The sequence below is a fragment of the Schistocerca piceifrons genome, chromosome 5 (genome assembly GCF_021461385.2).
Source record: "Schistocerca piceifrons isolate TAMUIC-IGC-003096 chromosome 5, iqSchPice1.1, whole genome shotgun sequence".
Taxonomy (NCBI): Eukaryota; Metazoa; Arthropoda; class Insecta; order Orthoptera; family Acrididae; genus Schistocerca; species Schistocerca piceifrons.
In genome coordinates, this window is record NC_060142.1 from 115,127,315 (window position 1) to 115,150,802 (window position 23,488).

The 23,488-nt window shown below is 40.0% G+C and overlaps 1 protein-coding gene across 2 annotated transcripts in view; it reads right to left on the reverse strand.

Moving 5' to 3' along the window:
* Nucleotides 1-23,488, reverse strand: part of LOC124798044 (leucine-rich PPR motif-containing protein, mitochondrial-like) — a 175,122-nt gene that overhangs the window by 23,008 nt on the left and 128,626 nt on the right. For both annotated transcript variants that reach the window (XM_047261265.1, XM_047261264.1), the window contains exons 14-15: nt 22,230-22,464; nt 3,244-3,397 (exon numbers count right to left, since the gene is read on the reverse strand). In XM_047261265.1, coding sequence (XP_047117221.1) covers nt 3,244-3,397; nt 22,230-22,464 — 389 coding nt within the window. The remainder of the gene's footprint in view (nt 1-3,243; nt 3,398-22,229; nt 22,465-23,488) is intronic.

Consider the following 23,488-nt stretch of genomic DNA (forward strand, 5'->3'; position numbering starts at 1 on the left):
GAAAAGACATGATAAATAAAATGTGAGATACAGAGGTTAGACAAAATATGGAAAAACCAAAAACACAATGCATTGCCATGTTAACATTCAAAATAGCCTCCAGTAATCAAGGAATGGATAAATTATAGGTCCTGCACTGTTTTCAAGGGAATCTTGTACCATTCCTCTGGTATAATAGTGGCAAGTTCAAGTAACAATGATGTGGATGGATAGCAATCAAGCGCTCTTCTCTCCAAAGTGGACCACAAAGGCTCAATAATATTGAGATATGATGACTGAGGTGGCCAAGGGAGATGTGACAATTCCATCTCGTGCTCACAAACGAATCCTGGAGAGTGTGAGCTTCGTGTGAAGGAGCCCTGTCATCTTGAAATAGTAGATCATCAGTGGGCAACAGCCACTGTGGCATGGGATGGACCAAATCAGCTAATACCGTCACATAATGCTTGACCTTGCAGAGTAACCATGGTGCCCATGGAATACAATGATATGGCTGCCCAAATCCTCACCAACCCCCGTAATGTTCAACTCTTGGGGTGTAAACTCGATCAGAGGTTGGAAAATGACTGTCTTCCCTCACTCTGTAGCATAGGTTTTATGGCTTTAGCATCATGTTTTCCCATTATGGGCATTTTCATTGCTGCTGGATAGTTTTGGAATTACAGTTTGACCCACAATTCCCTGCTTATGACACTCCCCTCTTGTTGTTTTGGTGCTGACAGGGTTTGCGAATGAAACATTCAGTTCTGCAGCGACTTTTGCTAGTCTTGTCCCTAATTTTCTGTTACAATCCTCCAACGTGACAAGTCTGTCATCATCACACAACACACACTTGTCTCTGTGTTGTCACTTAGCAGATGATATTTTTCCGCTTTTCCTGTATGCAGTATAAATCTTCGATACGGTGTCTCTTGAAACACCAAAGACTTCGGCTCTCTTGGTTTATTATATACAGTATAATTATTTAAAATTTATGCCACCAAATATTTTTCATTTTTAAATCCTGTCACTGTGTCTTCAAAATGTTAAACACAAATCTTTTGCTAAATGAAGTCTTGTAAGTGTTCAGTTTCTCAAATGCCCGCGCAACATACCTAATTATACCCAGGAGGTATGGCATATCTTATATTTGACCTTATGTACTCTATGACACTTCATTACTGGTTCCAAAATATAAGTTTTTATTCTTTTTTTTTTCAAGTAGAAATTCATTCTAGTATGAAAGGGTTAATAGTAACCTCAGACTTTTTGCAGATGATTCACTTATCTATAATGAAGTACTGTCTGCAAAAAGATGTACAAATATTATGTTTGATCTCGATAAGACTCAAAATGGTGCAAAAATTGGAAACATTTCTAAACAAAGTGTTCAAGACATTCTCCAGAATGTTTTGAAGAAACGAGAAGTGTGTGCAAAGTTTGTCCTGCACACCTGGACTTCTGAACAAAAGTGACGTGTGGTGAACAAAAATGACGTGTGGACACATGCCACAACTTTGACTAAAATGCAGAAAAGGATAATTCTTTTCTGGAAAAAATCATCATGGGTGATGCTACTCGGTATTATCAATACAAGGCTAAAACAGAACAACAAAGTGCAGAAGTTTGAAAGAAGGGTCAACATTATGACAACATAACTGACATTCAAGCCACTGTGAAGCACGAGTTGAAAAACTTTCCTAAGAAGGACTTCAATGGTGGTTTTTCATGGTTCTATGAATGATTTGTGTGTTGTACTCAAGTGGGTGGAAACTATGTAGAGTATCTGAAGTATTAAAACCATTGTCTTAACTTTTCTCTCTGTTTCATGACTCCAGTCTCTAATCTTTTTGGACTAAGAGGCTATTCACGATTGATTATGTGACAGGTGTGACAAATGATGCCTAAATAGCAACGGACTGCCATGAACTAATAAGATTTCCACTTTCCAAATAGAAAAAGTTGAAAAGTAATGTCTCCAAATTTTTCATCTGAAAACTTTTATAGCTTTTTAAATGAAATAAATGATATTAACATTCTACATCTTTATTCTTCATGTCTAAGTATTTATTTCCCAACGTAGTCTCCCTGGCAACTAACACATTTCTCCCAGAGAGGGACCAGTTTGTTTAACTGTCGTAGAATGTTTGACATTGTTGACAAAGCCACACCTCACCTCTGCTTGCACTGCTTTGTCACTACTGAAGTGAAGTCCCTAGAGGTATTATTTAAGTTTTGGAAACAGATGAAAATCGGATGGGGTCAAGTTGGAACTGTATGGAGGATGATCGATGATAGTGAACCTAAGGCTTCGAACTGTTGCTGATGTTACAGCATTCGAGTATGGTCTGGCATTGTCATGCTGATAAAGAAGATGGTGCTCCTTGTGTGGACAACCTCTTTGAAGTTGAAATTCGATTAAAGCTTGCTGTTTCTCACACACCAACATCGTTACAGTGCACACTGCTGTATTGCACACTACAGCTCAGAATTCTCTAGCGGCAGAGGATTGCATATATGTAGAAATGAAGAATAAAGATATACAACGTTAATCTGAAAAGCTTTAAGAGTGTTAGCATAAAAAAAAATTTAGAGGAATTACTTTTCTGCACTCTCTTGTAATTTGATAACACTGAAGGGAATGTGCTACACAGATGGTCTGTGACTAAATCTGCAATCCAAGTGTTGGTAGTAGATTGGAATACAGAACAAACTTTTTTCTTCATGGGTTATTGTAAGACAATGACCGCTGCTGACAAACCAATCGCTAAAAGGAGCACTGTCCAGCAGCTCGATGGGGAAAGATCCGATAGTACATTAATCTGATCATACATAGATGGTCATCACGAGGAACAATGACAATACTATCGCTGAAGAGAAGTCACCTCAAGAAATTGTGCCTCTGTAATTGTTGTGTATTCCTTGCTCTAACTGAAATAAAGCTTTCATTCAAGCAGTCCATCAGAAGTTAAAAATTATGTGTTATATTACAAATCTCTTCTTTGATGATTTTTCATATATACGACATGCAGCAAAGTGGGTGGATGGTAGATAGATAGATGAAGTACTGCAATGGATTCCAGAGAAAATTGATGACTGAAAAGGTAACCCAAAGGAAGGAAGGAAGGAAGGAAGGAAGGAAGGAAGGAGGAGGAAGGAGGAGGAGGAGGTGGCAGTGGTGGTGAATTAACATCTCCTATACATCTGTAACACATTATATATAGAAAACACTCAAAGTTAAATATTTAAAAATAAATGACTTACAGTATATTTCCAACATGTATGTATAAATTGAAGGGATGTGCGGATGTGGTAGTCCTTGGCCTGCTGCTACTATCTTCTCAAGAGGAGATAATTTTTTTTCATCCACAAATCTCTTGCATCGTTGAATGAAGAGTGACCAGTTGAAATGTTTATTCTGAAATCAGATCAATTTTATTGTTTTCCATCCCTAAATCAGTTCTGTAACTAACACAATATATAGCAATACATGTGTATGTCAAAATGCTTTCATAACATATAAAAGAAAAATGTCTGTCAAAGCAGGTGTGTACCCCAAAGGGATAGGTGTTCAGTCTTGAACACAAAGCTTCTATTCACAGTTTTACCATGCAGTGGTAAAACTAAAACGAATCATGCATTCATCATATCCCACAAATCACATCAGAAAGGCCAATCTATGGGAACATGACATCAGTCAAGGTCTACATAAAAAAGCCAATCAAATAATAGAAACTTAATCTGCACACAGCACTAACAATAAACTATCACTATACTGCTCAGCAGTAATTATGATTATCATAGCTGAATGTGATCTAGTAAATTAAAAGGGAAGCTTCTCGATATGCGCTATATAGCTGCTGTTTATCTGGTAAAGGTAAAAAAAGTAAAGTCTGTAGCAAAAACCTGTGACCGGGCTATTGGCCTGACTGCCAGCAGAGTGTAGCATTTCTTCGCCGTGGCAGTAGGAGAGGGAGGGTGGTGGGACCATTGCCCAGTCTGCCTTCTAGCCTCAGTAAAGAACCCTGGTAATCATCTGATAGCAAATTGAATGGACCTGAGGCCATCCTGGAGGGACTGGAATGAAGAAGAATCCCCAAAACTATATTGGACTGAACACAAGATTTTCATGGGTGGAGTTTAATGATCTAACCACTGGACTACCACGGCCACTGTTTATCCGCTACTGGTATATAAATATTTACTTGATTAGATTGGTAGTTTTTAAAGAAAATGCTTACCCACATTCACGAATTACTGAGTCCTATTTACAGTAAGTTACTGCTTGCCATATAGCTTTACAATGAACATTTCTACTTTCTATGCACTTGACACTTCACATTCTTTGAATCTAGAATTCACATAAATTGTAGAAAGAGTGGCTAAATGAACTGTGTTTTTTTAATTTTTTCAACAGGTTGAGATTCCAAAATGTCCTGCTTCATGTTACATGACAGCTTTTTACACAAAGTATATGCAAAAATTATTTTTGTGTCTTTTATTGTGATCGTATCACAATTCAGTTGAAACTGATTTTTATTTTTAGCAACAAGAGCTGTTAAGGAGTAAGTGTGTTGGGAAATGAATGCAAGAATTTCAAGATTCTTAAAAAGGCTGATGTGTAACATGTCGAATGTGTGGAATAATGTGTTCCACTTCTAACTGATCGAGCCAATGAAAGATGTTCCCAGAAACCACAAATGTCATTTAGGTAGTTATTAAGTGTGGAATATAGCACTACACACACACTGGTTTGCCGTACATGCAGACTGGGTGGGAAAGACGTCAGCTCGGAACATCAACAGAGCATGATTCTGAGCGTTACTGTACAAGTGACTACATCATTTTAGTAACTTGAATAGATCAGAGCTCTCTTTCAGCACCCACCACTGCGAAAAGTGAAGAAATCCACTGATGATAGGAAATGTCACTACCTAGTGGCACTGCATATCAGATCTGCTACGGCGAATTACATCAAGAATGATGACTGCAAGATATCTGTAATGCAAAAGTTGGCATACATATTAGCTGGTGACAGGCCACATATGGCGTGGAATACAATTGCCAAAATCCCACTTCTTTCACTTGAAGTCCTCTACAACTTGTTTGCTCATCTATTTTACAATATTTTAGTCCTTGTTTCTACTGAATAGTTAATTTGTTTACTTGAGCTGCACTGTCCCACAAGATAATTCTGTAAGTTAACAGGAAGTGAAAATATGCAAAGAAAGCAGACACATCTTTCGATCAACACAATGGGAGTTGCTTCTAAGCACTAATATGCTGGGCTAAGCATCTCGATTAGTTATCCACGTCTTGTCACCATCCAGTTGAACCCCAAATAATTCTACAAACAGTGTTTCATTTAGCACACAATCATTAAAGTCCACTCCTGGTGCTGGCATGTTCTTTTGCTGGTTTGAAATTGCATGGTATAAGTCTTTCGAAGATTAAGACAAAGTGTTAGCTCAACAGGCCTACAGTTAATTCACAGCAATAATCAGAACTGTGTTTGATATGAGTGAATTTGGACCCTCAGTTAGAATGCTTGTGTCAGTGGCAAACATTACAGTTTTTGAAGATCATTTACGTAAGTTAATAATAAGAGCAGGCTCCGAACAAAATTTATGTGGGACCCCATATGCTCTGTTTCCACAGTCTGAAATTAATTTTCTTCCTCTTCCACAGCCAGCATGACACTGCTTTCTGTTATGGAAGGTAAAACACCATTCATGCAAAAGGGAACACATTAACATTATTAAATTTCAGTTTGCTGTGGTTCACACAAGCAGTGTCTTTGAAAAGGCCACAGAATATTCCAACAGGATAATTATTCCTATTTAACCCTGCTACGACTTCATTTCTGAGCTCGTTTGGCTTCCTCTTTGGAGAATCATCTACAAAAGTTAAAACGAGGGGCAGCTAACAAGTTCTGCTCATTAAAATGTGTTGATTTTCTATAAAATACCACTTTCCCAAAGGCTTTTCAAAAGACTGAAAGAGGTGAGATGGATCCATCAGTGGAGGTGTTTTGCTTATCTCCATTTTGGGAATTACTGCAGAATATACGTGAAAACAGCCATGCCATATACCAGCTCTGCTGCAATCACTGCACAGCTTTTCACACTTGTATGACCGCCAACCAGCTGTCCACCAGGATGAATGGCCACTGCCAAACTGTGGCCAAGAGCAAAGTAGACCACTCTGTGGCACAACATGCAGCTCAACATAATGCCATGACATGCTGCCACTGTCATCTGTGCCAAAGGTGAACATACCGACCATTACCGTATTTACTCGAATTTAAGCCGCACTCGAATCTAAGCCGCACCTGAAAAATGAGACTCGAAATCGAGAAAACATTATTTTCTCAAATCTAAGCGGCACCTGAAATCTGAGACTCGAAATTCAAGGGGAGAGAAAAGTTTTAGGCCGCACCTCCAAATCAAAACAAAGTTGGTCCATTGTAATATGAGACACAATTTAGATCGAATAAATAACGATACAGCTGTAGTAGTTTGGTTCGAGTCGTAAGCTTAGCAGTTAAGCTTTACCAGGTAGCCGTTGCTATGCGTCAGGCGCTCCATCAGTATTTATATGGGTACCCTTCCTTTTTCACGTGCTTCGTCTGGTTTGAATTGATTGCTTATTTTTCTTTGATAAGTGACGTTCTCTTTGTTTTAGGTGTTTCCGTCACTCAAAGCTGAAAATGCATTATTGTACTGTGTCATGCATTGTTTGTCACATTCTGATAATGAGGGCTTATGGCCTGTCGCTGCTCGCGAGATGGCATGCTTTTTTGCATGGTACCGCCGCTTACAATTAAAAAAACAAAGAAAGGAATCGTCTCATTAGCGAAACAATGGCAAGGGACTGCTATTTGTTGTTACTTACACTGCTGCTTTCTTTGATAATGATCATCAAGAACCAAATAATACACTGCATATGATAGAATATGTTCTTAACGAGAGTTTAGCGAAAAAATTTTCCGTTTGAAAATCTTTGCAGACGCCTCTTTAGTAAATTACATTCTGCACAGAAATTAGAGTCACCTTAGATTTAAAAATCTAGTCTATTGCAGTGCTTTATTTCTGACTGTATCACTATTAGGCAAAAGAATAATACGAATATAAACATGACATGATATATATATTCTTCCACGTCTGCTGTTGTGTTACTCTAGTTTCGTAGTTTATTAGGCGGACAGGATTTTAGTGAGATAGCAGCAAACAAGAAATAATACATGGCAAAATGTTTATATTCGTATTATTCTTATGATGAAGAGAATACTGCATGTGATTCACAATTCATAAAAGTTCCTAGCAACCATTTCTTCTCACAGTTAGGAAAAAATTCAGAACGCAGAGTTGGCCATATTGACAAACAGTCTTGCCAGTCGGATTTTCGTAGTACACTGAAATGCTGCTACATTCAAAGATGAAGAATACGGAATTTGTATTTACTTCGTTGGATAATGTATGAAAATGCAGCGGTCGAAACTCGGGGCGGAGAAAAAAAGCTCGTCTTCCACCTTTTTTTTTATTTGTTTACTGACGCAGAGCTTTGGTGCCATTATTTATCTTTGTGCCTGCGAAGCGCTACATATACTCGACGACAGAAGTTAGTTGTGGCGGTACCTACCAACATTTTTCAGAACTTCCGCTTACTTTGCACTCTATTCTAAGCCGCAGGCGGTTTTTTGGATTACAAAAAGTGCGGCTTAGATTCGAGTAAATACGGTAGGTAGGTGGCCATGAGGTTCTAGCTGATCAGTGCAATTGTGACTTATTTAGCTTCATAGTCAAAAAAAGCCTTTTACACACATACTGGGCATCCCATTTAGCTTGACTACCCTAAATAACTGTTTGTCCAGATGAAAATTACAAAATGTTTCAAGCAAATGTTCTTCAGCTGTCAGCATGGTTGCTTTGTTTTTTTTACAAAGATATGAACAGCGGTATAACTTTTTTTAAATGGCACCCTATATTTTTTATTCGGTAATTCATTTCCTCTCCTAAAGACCTATTCAAAAATATATCACAGTGTACCCATTCACTGAAACACAACATTATTAATTACATAGCACAACATTGACTTTGAGCCTGGGATCACAAACTCATCCACTTGCTGGAGTTGTCAGAAAACAAACGAAAACCAAGTAAAAACATAACACACAATTGACTTTGACTCTCCGGTACTACTGCCCAGGAGTAGAACATTCAAAGATGCTCAAAGTGGTGACCCTAGACACCGATACCCTGGTGCACTCGTTGAATGAAAGAATTATTTACTGCTTCCAGTGCTGCCTGCTGAAGAGAATTACAAGCAAGCACGATACATTCCTGCATGACCTCTGGAATTGTTGGAATATCGCGATAGACAACGTCTTTAATGCATCCCCAAAGAAAAAAGTCCATAGGATTTAAATCAGGAGACCTAGCAGGCCAAGTAACTGTTCCTCCTTGACCAATCCATCTGCCAAGATACCTTTGGTTCAGAACACGACATGCACACAAGGCATTATGTGCTGGACATCCATCGTGTTGATACCACATAAGCATTCTGGTTCTTCGTGGCATTTCATCCAGAAGAGGAAGAACAATTTATCTGTGCCGTTTAGACTACCATTGATGAAATAAGGGCCAATAATTGTAGTAGCAAACACCCCACACCAGACGCCAACTCTCCAGTGACGCTGATGTTCCACCTGTCTAAGCCATCGTGGGTTGTCACTGGACCAATGATGCATGTTACTTATAGTTACCTGTACTTCGTTTGAGAAGAAACATTCATCGGTAAATAGAACATTGGAAAAGAAGTTCGGGTTGGTGAGGATTTGCTGCTGTGCCCACTGACAGAACTGTACATGATTCTGGAAATCATTCCCATGCAATTCTTGTGTAGGTGTACATGGTAAGGATGGAACTGATGACATGTAACAATACAATGTGCACTGGTTTTAGGAATGCCAATCTCGTGTTCAAGCTGTCGTGTGCTCACATGTGGATTCATAACAACAGAAGCGAGAACAGTTACTTCGGCAGCTTCGTCTGTGCGAGTGTTATAACGATTGCATTGTCGTGGGTTGAAACTTCCCGTTTCCTGAAGCGTCGCGACAAAATGAGAAAACATCTGTCGGGAAGGAGGGTTCTTGTCAGTATATCGCTCTCTGCACAGTTACGCTGCCTGTGTAGCATTTCGCCTACCTTCAACAACAACAATAAAAGAAACGTTATGTCGATCCAGTTAGTAAAAAGGACAGCCTTTACTATATGCCTACTCTACACAACAGTATTTAAAAGTACTAAACTACTGGACTAAATGTACCTGTACATAAGAAAACAGTATTGCAATTACTGTTCTGCTAACTTACATTCCCCATAGATGAGTAGCATTTCTGTCTTCTCTTCGTTGGTGTATATTCTACTCACACAATTCTTCAACTGACGATGGTCGATGGAATTACGGGTGTGCATTCTACTTACTTTTCCATTTGTCCTCTGACAACATCAGCACGTGGAAGCAATCCATTACCACAAGTACCTGCACTAAGTGCTGGGAGTGTCAATGTCAATGTTGTGTTATCTAATTAATAACGTTGTGTTTCAGTGAATGGTACACTGTCATACATTTTTGAATAGGTATTTAGGAAAGGAAATGAATTAACAAATAAAAAACACAGGGTGCCATTTAAAAACGTCATACCGCTGTTCATATCTTCATAAAAAACCAAGCTACAAGGAATGCAATCATGCTTATTGATGTCCCCCTGACGGCTAAAGAACATTTGCTTTGAAACATTCTGTAATTTGCATCTGGACAACAAACAGTTATTTAGGGTAGTCAAGATAAATGGGACACCCTGCATATTGGTCAAAATGTTTTAACACATTTGCAACAGGATACAGACAGTAAGGAAATAACAGACATACTCAATGATAATTGTATAAATGTGACAGAAAACTTAAATAAAGAAAGAAGCAGTTCGAAAAAGAAGAGTCGTGAGCTATAACAAAATGATACAGTGCAATGATCCTGAAACTAGTCACAAAAGAGGAACCGAGAAAAACTATACAGACTTTAAAGGCCAAGAAATCATTGGGTAATGATGAAATACTGAATCACATCATTTTTGGACATACAAAATGGTCCTTTCAGAGCTGGAATGCATCCACTAAAAACAATTTCAGATAATTTTGGTGAAAACAGGCTTCTAAAACATCCTGGAAATGCTATTGTAAAAAATATCAGATATTTTCCTGGACAAGTACAACATCCTCATACCATCACACTATGATTTTAAAAAGAATAAATATGAAGAATTAACAATAGCCACTCTGATATAATATATAAAACAGCCATTAGATAACAAAAGTTCTATCTGCTATATTTCTGAATCCCTTCAAATGACAGAAGATTACTGCTCATGCAATACCTATACCAAAGCTGGAAATCTATGTCAACTGTGCGCAAGCACGGAAAGACTACAACCACATCCAAATAACAGGAAATGGTGCTCATTAATTACTGCATGTACTGGTCAGAAACTAAAGCATTCAATTACCATATTGAAGGATTCCATAAAGGCCACAGCTGTGTAACACAACAGTATATGATAAAAGTGTTGAAGGGAAAAAGAAGAAAAACTTCACAGATAACATGATGATACTGGAAAAAAGAACATACATGAAGCAACTTGCGAGAAATATATTTATTTCTGAAAACATGTAGTATAATGGCTCATGGGATGTGACATGGCTGTAAGCCTGACAAACATAATATATGCAGTGTTCAAAAGCAAGTCTTGTGCATATAAAAATATAAGACAAGATGAAGTATAAGTTACTAGACTCCTAGATATTAGTATGAGTAATGGGCTCAAATGAAAACAGCACATTAACACTGTCTGGCAAAAACATTTTCATTATGAAGCAGCTGTGACAGTATGCATCAGTGTACTCTTTGAATGATAATGTATAAACGGCGTTCAAAAAGTTTTGCACAGTCATCTCTAATTTTTTTATTTTTTGCAGGAGGAGAATGAATTTTTTTGTGAACATACTTGTAACATTTAGCTATAAGTTGGCATGTAAAAGTATTTTCTTTTATTTAGAGGTGAGCCATAATGGTGGACCGTGAAGTATATGTCAGGTTGTGATAACTGTCGCTGATGGAGTTCCTCTTCAAGACCGGAGATGACTCTGCCGCATCGATTCACAGGATGTTGCTCCCTGTTTGTGAGGAGGGCACAGTGGATCGCAGCAGTATCCAGTGGTGGTTGCAGAGGTTTAAAGAAGGTGATTTCTCTCTATTGGACAATCCACGATGCGGTGGACCATCGACGGCAGTGAGTGATGTGAATAAGGAGACATTGATCAAGTCATCCAAAATGACAGATATGTACCAGCGATACCACACTACCCAATGACAAACGAGTCATTTCAACAAGCTATCATTCATCACACATCTGTCATTTTGGATGATTTGATCAATGGTCTCCTTATTGACATCACTCACTGCTGTCGATAGTCTACCGCATCGTGGATTGTCCAGTAGAGAGAAATCACCTTCTTTAAACCTCTCCAACCACTGCTGGATACTGCTGTGATCCACTGTGTCCTCCCCATAAACAGGGAGCAACTTCCTGTGAACTGATGTGGCAGAGTCATTGCCGGTTTTGAAGAGGAACTCCATCACCAACTGCTGTCGCAACCGGACATCTACTTCACAGTCCATTATGGCTCACCTGTAAATAAAAGAAAATACTTTTTTATACCAACTTATAGCTACATGTTTCAAGTATATTCACATAAAATTTCATTCCCCTCTTGCAAAAGGTAAAAAAATTAGAGACGACTGTGCAAAACTTTTTGAACGCTCTTTGTAGTACGGAGTAAGAGTACATAGGAACTGAAACATTCATAAAATGAAAAGTGTGTCTATGTTGTGGAATGGAAAAGAACCTATTAGGACCATATTAAGAAAAATACTCACTGAATCATGCAAGAACAGCATCTTGGCAATTATATTTCCAAAGATACATAAAACAATAATATAATCCCCACGGAAGACAAACCTCTTAAGAGCATATCCCACAAATAGCAACGCTCCAGAAGGGATCTCAGTAGTCAAGTATCCACTTAGTTTGGCCAAAAATCTGTCCAACATCTAGCCCGGCAGCAATTTTCAAAGAAGTTCGTGGTCATGTAAGGCTACACTCCAGGCAAATAGTTTCAGAAAGACTTTCTGACATTTGGAGTTATATTCACTGTAAACAAATTTGCCTTTTTCAGAAAAATTCTTTCTTCCTATTGACAATTTGCACTTAATATCTTCCAGTACTGTATTTTAGCTTTTATCATATTTACTTATAGTACAGGGTGATTATAATAACACTTTTGCTACCTGAGAGAGCCCCCATGAAAAAGGAATGATCTTAGGACAATGAAACTTTGTGGAAAAATTTGTAAGGGCATGGAGGGGGGGGGGGGGGGGGGGGGGGGGGAAAAAGCACACACACACACTGAAATGAACACATTTTAATTTCCACATGAGAGGGTAACATTTGTTAATTGCAACCCATATTTATGTTCCACGTTACAAACATTGCTCAATGTGACAGCCATCTGCATTCACAACAGTCTGGAACCACACTAGAGGTTCCATTTTACTATTGTTCACAGCACTTTTTGAATGGTGGACCATCAAATGTTCAGTTGTCATGACACAGCTCAAGCACTGCTTCAAGATTGTGCATTGCATTTAGCATTCCCAGCCATGGCAACAGTAACTTCAACAATTTGTGGTGCAATCGGCCACAGGCCTTTCCCAGGAGCAATTTCCAAATCACCAGTTAATTTGAACTTTCGAATCATGGCCTTCTCTATATTCCTTTAATGTGCTGACGCTTATGAACAGTAGCAGCACTACTGCCCCCCCCCCCCCCCCCCCCCCCCCCGCCTTTTTTAAATAGCTTTCTAAGCAAAGCTCTACTCATCTTGTCCAGACCCATGTTGATTGTCTGCAACTGTCATGCACACTGACACTTGTGTTTCAGCCCTACATCACCATGCCAATACTGGCATCATGACACTACTAACAGTGGAAATCCTGAAGCACAAAGTCTGAAGATCATTCCTGTAAAGAGTGAAAGTTTAATCATAACCACCATCTACATACTGTCTGGCTACACTGTCCCAGTTGTCTACATTGTGTTGGCTCTAAGACTTGACTGTGGCAAGAAATTGTCAGTGAAGTGGATGAGGGGAGAAATTGGGACAGGGGCAGTTGATGGCTGGAAGGTTGAGATAGCAGGTGCACAGGAGAGGAATATGGCACTGGTGAACTTATTCTGGCTGCAGGCAGAGGGAGCTGTGCGTAGCATATGGCAACATGGGGTGGTGTTTGGGAAGGGAAGTAGATCAATGCAAGAGAAATCCTGTGAAGAAGAGTGTATAAATGCAGGATGAGTAAAATTAGTCATGGGGCAATGATGGAAGAGATGTGGAATAGCTGTTAATGGAGATTGAGGCCAGGAGGGTTGTGGGATCAAGGATGTGTTGGAAGGACAACTCCCATACATGTAGCTCAAAGAATCTGGCAGTGAAGGGAAGGATTCAGATCAGATAGCCTGTGAAACAGTCACTGAAACACATTTTGTTTAGCAGTATGTTTTGCAATTGGGTGGTCAAATCTGCTCTTGACCACAGTTTGGCTGTGGGCTTCCAACGGGTGGACAACTGACTAGAAGTCATGACCACTTAAATTCTGTGTAAAAATTACAGCAGAAATGGTATACGCCATGACTGCTTTCAAAGGTGACCCTGCCTCCAGGATATGATAAGCCTACGATGTGACGGCAGTAGGACATACTGGATGAGTGTATTGGATAAGTATTGTACCTGGGTCTTCCACAAATGTAAGAATCGTATGGCAAGGGAGTGAGTATAGATGTGGCATAAGGTTCGCCGTCTTCCAACATCCTGCAGGATGGAAAAGTGTGCGAGTTCAATGGTGGCAAGATAATAAGAAACAGACTGAATTTATAGTAAGGCCACTGCTTGGTCTGACAGCTGTACTGCTTTTTATACTCTTAAAATATTCACCTTCTTAAAAAAGCCTCTTGCATACTTCATCTGAAGGTGAGAGCCTACTCTCAAAACACAGCACACAACTTGGGATCTTGTCAAAAATTTAATGAGGTTGAGCCAGATTTTATTTTACTAGCTTAGCACCTGCTGCATCGCTCACGTAGATTCTATGGTGTGCACAGTTTCTTTTTTAATCAAATTTCTAAGTTGCTCACAAATTGCAACACTTTCTAGACTTTTTAAAATGATTTAAGGCCATAGAAACATGGTCTTTTCTGAATGTACTTCTGACCAAAAAAAGCATTTTTAGTAGCTGGCATTCAAGGTTTTTGTTAATCATCCCCTTGTAGTGATATTTCCTAAAAACTTTCAATCCCTAACACATATTTCTTCGTCTCCAACTGAAAAGTGTAATACCAATTTTCATAAATTTAGCTTAATTTTTTTTTAATGTAATGAGATTTTTCTTAAAAGTTTTCAACCCCTATTTCACCCCCTTATGGGTCGAATTTCCAAAAACAGTGAAATGCATATTTTGTTTCTAACTGAGAAGCCAAACTTAAATTTTCATAGACTTGGCTTTAAAAATGCTTTCATAATGAAATATTTTCATAAAACATTTCCTCCCCTACTTCATCCCCTTAGGGGTTGAATTTCCAAAAACACTGAAACACACAGTTTTTTCTTCTTTGTAACTGAGAAGTCAAATATCAATTTTCATAGATGTAGCTTCAAAAATACTTCAGTAGTTCTTTAATAATGATTTATTTAAAAAAACTCATACCTAAATTTCCAAAAATGCTGAAACATGTATTTTTTTTATTTATAACTGAGAAACCAAATACGAATTTTCGTAATTCTAGCTTCTAAATTGCCTTAATAGCAAAATATTTTCACAAAACCTTTCATCCTCAATTTTGCCTCCTTTAGGGATGGGGTATTAAAAAAAATCTTTTCCCAAATGATTCCTACAGTATAAGAGCAACAACATTTCAAGTTTCTATCCTCAGTGGTTTGGGCTGGGTAGTGATGAGTCAGTGAGGGAGTGAGTCTGTCAGGACATTGCCTTTTACACATAGAGATTAAGATTTCACAGCTACTCTAAACCACCTCAGATTATTTCAGGTTATAGAGGAACTATCTCCTTAATTTTATACCTTTCTGTAAATTCTTCAGTTTTAATCTGCAGTTCATCTTATATATCTGAAGTCATTCAAATGTCTAGAAAACTACACACTGAATCAAGAAAGTTATATTCCAATTTGTGTGTCTTTGAGGGTGCATCCAACAATACCAGAATCCATCTCCACCCATTACTTCATCCTGTGCATGGGTGACAACTCTGAAATCTTTATTGGGAACCCCAATTTTTTATTGCAGATTACAATTCTACAGCAGAATCTACATATTTTGTCTGAAGCATTTTCTTCATTTTGCAACGTATGGCGGCACTGTAATAGGAGAATAGCAGTGGGTACACATTCGTAATTTTGACCTGCTACTCAACGGCTCTAGAATATTCAATGGCATGTGGGACCCCCCACCTCCATGTTGCAAAGGCAGGCCAGGCCAGTATTTCACGACTTCTAATTGGAAACACCATTCGCAACATTGTATTTCTCCAACATATTAAAGAGGAAACTACTCAACACACCACTGTGGTCATGGTTCAAGGTGAATGCTACTCTACTTTTCCCATTAGAATAAGTGTTCAAACATAGTACTGTCAACTTCAATACACCTAGAGATTTGCTTTTCAAATGACATGGCAGAAGCACATCTGTGGGAATGTCAGCACAAGCGTTTCTGATGTGGTTGACCATGTTTTCATGGCTTTTTGGCACTTGCTGGTATATCTTATCTTTCAAATATTCCAAGAGAGAAAAAAAATCAGGTGACATCAAATCCAGCGTCCTAGTGGGCCAATTAGTAGTGCCACCTCTGCCAATCCCCGACCAGTGTAAACACAGTCTAGTACCTCCTGCACTTGAATTGCGTAATGCACTGGGGAACTCTCATGCTGAAACCACAATGTTGTTGAATGTCCAGGGCATCATCCTGCAGTAGTACTGGTAGTTCCTGTTCCAAAATCATTTGATATTTGCGTACATTAAATGTGCCATTGATAAAATATGGACCAAAGAGTTTGTTTCCCATGATGACACACCATATGTTGAACGAACAAGAACGTTGATGGTGAACTTGACATAACCAGTGGGACTGTCTACGTTTCAGTAGTGCACATTATGCTGGTTAACACTACCATGGTTTGTGAACCCAGACCCTTCAGAAACCAGTACCTTGGTAAATAATGAGGGAGTTGTTTGTATTTGTTGACATGTCCATTCACAAAACACTACAGTTATGGAAATTGGCAATATGAAGTTCATGATGTAGTGATACGTGGTATAGATGATACCTGCGATGATTCAGTAAATGATAATACTATCTACAGACATACTGGAATTGCAGTTTAATTGTCGGTGCTTATACATGGGTCGTGGTGCACTGTCGCTAGTACAGCTATTTCATTAGCTTGTCCTGTAACACACTGGTTTTCTTTCCTTTTGCTGGTATGAATGCTGCCATCAGGCATGAAGACATTCACAATCTTGTAAAAGAATGAACAAGAATTTTTCTTCAGTGGTTGCAACATCCATTGTCCACTTGCACGTCTGTTCTCCAAATGATAGATAGGGTTGCAGGCAATAATCACTGCACAAGTATTGTAATGTCTATAGCTGCTATCTGTTCTACACCTGCATGATTACAGTGTACTGCTACGGTTACAGTGTACTGCTTGTTCTGATATGTCATAGTTCACTACACAGCCACAATGGCACATAGAGTAGTCCCCTGTTCAACCTGTCGGAGAAATACAAAGTTGCAAATGCAGTTTCCAATTAGAAGTTACAAAATACACCCTGTCCTACCCTTGCAACATGGGGCTGGAGTCCCACATGCCATTGGATATTCAAGAGCCACTGAGTAGCATTTCGTAAATTATGATTGTGTACCCATTTCTAGATATGATACTGCGTGAAGAGTTTGACAGAGCACTGAAAGACCTGAGTCGAAACAAGGCCCCCGGAGTAGACAATATTCCATTGGAACTACTGACGGCCTTGGGAGAGCCAGTCCTGACAAAACTCTACCATCTGGTGAGCAAGACGTATGAAACAGGCGAAATACCCTCAGACTTCAAGAAGAATATAATAATTCCAATCCCAAAGAAAGCAGGTGTTGACAGATGTGAAAATTACCGAACTATCAGCTTAATAAGTCACAGCTGCAAAATACTAACACTAATTCTTTACAGACGAATGGAAAAACTAGTAGAAGCCAACCTCGGGGAAGATCAGTTTGGATTCCGTAGAAACACTGGAACACGTGAGGCAATACTGACCTTACGACTTATCTTAGAAGAAAGATTAAGGAAAGGCAAACCTACGTTTCTAGCATTTGTAGACTTAGAGAAAGCTTTTGACAATGTTGACTGGAATACTCTCTTTCAAATTCTAAAGGTGGCAGGGGTAAAATACAGGGAGCGAAAGACTATTTACAATTTGTACAGAAACCAGATGGCAGTTATAAGAGTCGAGGGACATGAAAGGGAAGCAGTGGTTGGGAAGGGAGTAAGACAGGGTTGTAGCCTCTCCCCGATGTTGTTCAATCTGTATATTGAGCAAGCAGTAAAGGAAACAAAAGAAAAATTCGGAGTAGGTATTAGAATTCATGGAGAAGAAATAAAAACTTTGAGGTTCGCCGATGACATTGTAATTCTGTCAGAGACAGCAAAGGACTTGGAAGAGCAGTTGAATGGGATGGACAGTGTCTTGAAAGGAGGATATAAGATGAACATCAACAAAAGCAAAACAAGGACAATGGAATGTAGTCTAATTAAGTCGGGTGATGCTGAGGGAATTAGATTAGGAAATGAGGCACTTAAAGTAGTAAAGGAGTTTTGCTATTTGGGGAGCAAAATAACTGATGATGGTCGAAGTAGAGAGGATATAAAATGTAGGCTGGCAATGGCAAGGAAAGCGTTTCTGAAGAAGAGAAATTTGTTAACATCGAGTATAGATTTAAGTGTCAGGAAGTCATTTCTGAAAGTATTCGTATGGAGTGTAGCCATGTATGGAAGTGAAACATGGACGATAAATAGTTTGGACAAGAAGAGAATAGAAGCTTTCGAAATGTGGTGCTACAGAAGAATGCTGAAGATTAGATGGGTAGATCACATAACTAATGAGGAAGTATTGAATAGGATTGGGGAGAAGAGAAGTTTGTGGCACAACTTGACCAGAAGAAGGGATCGGTTGGTAGGACATGTTCTGAGGCATCAAGGGATCACCAATTTAGTATTGGAGGGCAGCGTGGAGGGTAAAAATCGTAGAGGGAGACCAAGAGATGAATACACTAAGCAGATTCAGAAGGATGTAGGTTGCAGTAGGTACTGGGAGATGAAAAAGCTTGCACAGGATAGAGTAGCATGGAGAGCTGCATCAAACCAGTCTCAGGACTGAAGACCACAACAACAACAACAACACCCATTTTCTATTCCCCCAATTACAGCACCATCTTTGTTGAAATGAAGAAAATGCTTCAGACAATATGTACATATATACTGGTGTAGAATCATTATTTGCAATAAAAAAATGGGGTTCCCACTGAAGATTTCGAAGCTGCCCCTGCCACCCACGCTTTGGCTGGGGTGGCAGATAGAGTGTGGTGTTGCTGGATATCCCTCTACGAGGCAAACAAATTGGAATTATAACTTTTTTTGATCCAATGTGCAATTTTTGAGATATTTCAATGTCTCCAGTTGAAATTAACACCCTGTGTGTGTGTGTTTGTTCTCCTCCAAAACCCACGGATCAATTTCAGCCAAATTTGGTACAACAGGCTTCACAATTATCAGCACTGTGGAGGTTATAACCTCCTCTAGCTCCAACAGGAGCGGAAATGTGCTCAAAAAAGTGTTTTCTCTAACCCCTGGTGTATGGGCTGGGCTGACCTGCCCTACTTTACAGGGCAGCCTACACGCCATGGCAAGAAATGGCTTTCAGCCCCAGATGTGTAAGCTGCCCTGCATGATGGGCATTTTGAGTTGCAGCAGTACTGGCCTGCCTTATTAACATAAAAAAAAAAAAGTTTTCAAGTCCCTTACGTGCAGGTTGCCCTGCACAACAGGTATGCTGTGGGAGCAGTATCTGCATACTTTATCAATCTGCTTAGCAGAAGCTACATGAGCTGATGGGCCCAGCTGGGGGAAGACTGAGATAGACAGAGGAGAGGTGGTATAGGCTGAGAGGGAGGGATGAAGGGTTGGACAGAGAGGGGGAGGAGATTGATAGGGAGAGAGGTAAGGAAGAAATGGAAATAGGGCAGGGGGGGCACGAATAGGGAGATGTGAACAGGGGGAGAGGGACAGAAGGGGGCAGGAGAGGATGAAGAGAGAGATACAGAGATAGATAGAGGGGAGAGGGGAGAGAAGGGAGGGGAGGGGAGGGGAGGGGAGGGAGGGAGGGAGGGGAGGGAGGGAGAGAGAGAGAGAGAGAGAGAGAGAGAGAGAGAGAGAGAGAGAGAGAGATGGAGGGAGGGAGGGAGGGAGGGAGGGAGGGCGGATGATGATCAAGAGACGGACAAGGGGGGGGAGAACATGGGAACAGAGAGGGGGAAGAGGAGATGGACAATAGGCAAAAAAGAAGGAAGGAGTAGAGAAGGAAGGGAAGAGGATGGAGATCAATGGAGGCTGGCAGGAGGAGATGTGCAGAGGAGAGGGGGGGAGGAAGAGATTAGCGGAGAGGTGGGGAGAGGAAATGGGTAGAGAGAGGGTTGCTGAGGGTGTGTTAAATAAACGTAGAAGTCTGAAAGACATGGTTTGGCTGCTATGAGAGGTTGTGAGGGAGGTTTGACGGAGGCCCTTGTACTAGTGGTGTACATTGGTCCATCTCAAAACCCAGTACTGTTAACATTTTGTTACTATTCTCAATTCTCATTATTTCTGGACCTTCAATTTGATAACACTACCTCTAATCACCTTTGCATATTTTCCTGTAGCTTCATGTGCCACATGTGTGTTGTTGAATCCCGTACTTAACAACCCCTCCTTTCTTAATTTTTTAGCACATACTTTGCTGACCTCACATATATCCAGCCACTGATCTGCACCCCACTCATATCGTCCTTTTATTTATTTTTCCACTTTGAACTCATCTGGTTTTTACATCAATTTTTTTTTCATTTTTATTTTTCACTGTAAGCCACACTTACTCAGATTTCATCTTTTTTCACTATGTCTCATCTGTTTTGTTCTTTAGCGATTTTCACCATATTTTTGCGAATTTTTTATCCTTCACTATGGATTCTTGCTCCTTCCATCCATGCCAATACAGAAATGTTTCCCTGACCCTAGACAGAACCCAGTTCCACGTACTGTTCCTGCATTGTTGCCTAGCTCATGGAATTCCCTCAAATGGCCTGACCATCAAATTACCCATTTGTGGCTGTAACCCCTCCTTCCTAGTGATCTCTGTGTGTTCAAATTCCATCAGTCCATAAGCCCTCACCAACCTTGTCCTGTAATACCATACTGATCAGGCCCAAATCTGTCTTGTACTACCCTCCCTCCCTTCATAAAATTCTAATGCTTCACAATCCAAAATTCCCACATCCCATCTCCCCCTAGGGCAACTAGAGAAGCATGTGCAATGCCACTTCAAAAAACTGTTTAATCTGTTCACCTGACACCCGGTTCATGAGTCTCTATCAAACTCCCCTTGCATCCTGTTGTAGCTGCCAAACACGGTCTTGCACAGCTGCTAAATTTACCACATCCTCAGACCCTTCCAAGGGCCATACCTTTTGCTCCACTCCCAAATTCAGTCATGCTGGGCTTGTTAAAGATCCTCTCCTTTGCCTGGTCCCTTCCGTGGAAACACTGTTTTGCCACTAATTCTATCCATCAGATTCAACCCAAAACCACTACTGAATCCTGCCTGACTCAGTTTACTCTTCCACTGAACCGTAATCCACCCCCCCCCCCCCCCCCCTCACCTCACAAATTAGCCCTTGTTAACTTTTCAGAATTTCCTAAATTCAAACCTTGCCTCACCATCATTCCCCAAATCCCTTAACATGGACAGCAACCTCACATCCACAGAAAAATCTGCAGTCTAATCCTATCTGCTCACAAAGGCTCCACCAGTGCGGATTGAATTGGATTGATGAGGGGGAAGAGACCAAACAGCGAGGTCATCAACCGTCGTCCTCCTGAATGCGAGTCTAGTGTGCTAACCACTGCACCATCTTGCTCGGTATCAGTGTGGTTATGAACTGCAAGGTTTATCCAGCAGAATGACTCTGCCAGCTGTCAGATACCTCCATCTACAGGCCTTGCCACAGTGACTCCATTCCAGAAATCAAGCAGGATCTCCAATCCCTCCTCAAATAATTTAGGTGCATCCCAGAACAGTGAAAGTAGGAACTCTCCTTACAACATATCCTTCGTTCCTGTGACCTCTGTGGCCTCAGCCATTGGCAATCCCATCCTTCACCTGCCTTTCTTCTTCCTACTCCCACTACAGCACCCACACACCTTCTGTTCTGCCGACACAGTTACAAATTCTTTCCTCTTCTCTATCTACTTCTCTCTGCTGCCTCCCCCCTTCCCCAACACAGCCCTCTCTCCACCACATCTTTTCACACACCCAGGCAACACTAGCTCCCTGCCCTGCTAACCCTCCCCTTCCAGCTAATTTACAGTCCTCTACGGTTAACATATGGATTTATGTATTTACATGGCGGTCAGACAGAGAACCCAGTAAGACATCAACTTCCTGTAGTTACAGAAATTCTAACATTGGCGAAGGTGCACACTGCCCACCCCCCCCCCCCCCCCCCCCCACTGTTTTAAATTACGATTTCAACAAATCTATTCCCCAACCAACTCATTCCACCTGACCTTCACTCCCCTGTGTGTGTGTGTGTGTGTGTGTGTGTGTGTGTGTGTGTGTGTGTTTTATTTAGCTGAAAGCTCAGATACACAAACAAGATTGTTACTGTTGCTATCAACTGCTAAACGCCTCAGCCAGGTAGTGAGGGGTTACCGTTATTCTTTACATTATTGCTATCTTTACATTCTGATTTCTGACTCACCAAAAGAATACTGCGTAAACGGGTGGTGGAGCCAGTCTCGGCAACAGCTGCTGCATAGGACACCCATGCAGCATCAGATCCATGCACTTCTTTTGTTCCATCAAGAACCAGTTCTAGAAGGGGCTCGTGTTGTTCACTTTTAGCTAATTGGCACATCAATTCATGTTGTAGGGGAGTTTTACGGAACTCTTTAACACAGTTGACATACTCTGTTACTGCACCCTCCAAATTGTTGCTGAAAGATAAATGTATATTGAATCACAGAATTTCTGGTACTATGATTAATTAATTACAAACAGAGAGAAAGTATGGATAACACTTCCCTTCAGGGGCCATAATACATCATACAATATAGAAAAAAGTCTTAAAAGTAGAAAATAATATTCCTAAATTTTGGGACTATACATTCATCTAGAGTGAGGGAAAAGATTTCTTTGGAAAGGTTGCAACTGAAAAGAGGGGGGGGGGGGGGGGTAGACTCAGACCTTATGTACAATGTAGAAAACGTCTTATCTATTGTGAGGCAGAAGGAAGGCACAAATGACAAAAAGGCATGAGAGCTGGTGGGGGGAGGGAGGGGGGTGGGGAGAGACAGACACACAAGTGGTGACAAAAACAAAAGTGAGTGCAGAAATAAGTAAATAATTGAGCAAACAATGAGGAATCTATGGTGTGATGTCACATGTGCGAGACTGCTGTTCAAATTGCTCTCCAATATTTTATTAAGTCTTAGGCCTCAGATACTTATTTCAAAGATTATTGATGTTAATATTTGCAGTAAGAGTAATTTATTAGTGGCTTTTTGTTCATCTAAATTTTTCTTTTTGTATTATTGACTCAAGTGGTCTGCTATTCATGAGTGTACTTACATCATTCATTGAAGTCTCAGCAATGTGTTTACATTTCGCAGCATGCAGTTGTGGCTGCAATGCTTCTAAAGCTAAATACTGACAAAGTAGGTTGTGCACTGTATTCAAATATTAAACTCAGCAGTTTTCAATCGTTCATCTAAATATTAGCAGTGTGTTTACATTTGCAGCTGTAATGATTCTTATGCACTGACAAAGTTGTTTATGCACTGTTACTCGGTCATTAAATTTAACAGTTTTTAACGGTCTCTTTTGTTGTTTCTGGTGAAATAGTGGTTTAATAAATTTTTAGAAACTTTCGACCACTGTTTTACATAAAGTTCTTTGTGCATTGTAGTCATTTATTAAATTTTGTACAATAGTTTTCAGCTGATGTTTGTAGTGAAATAT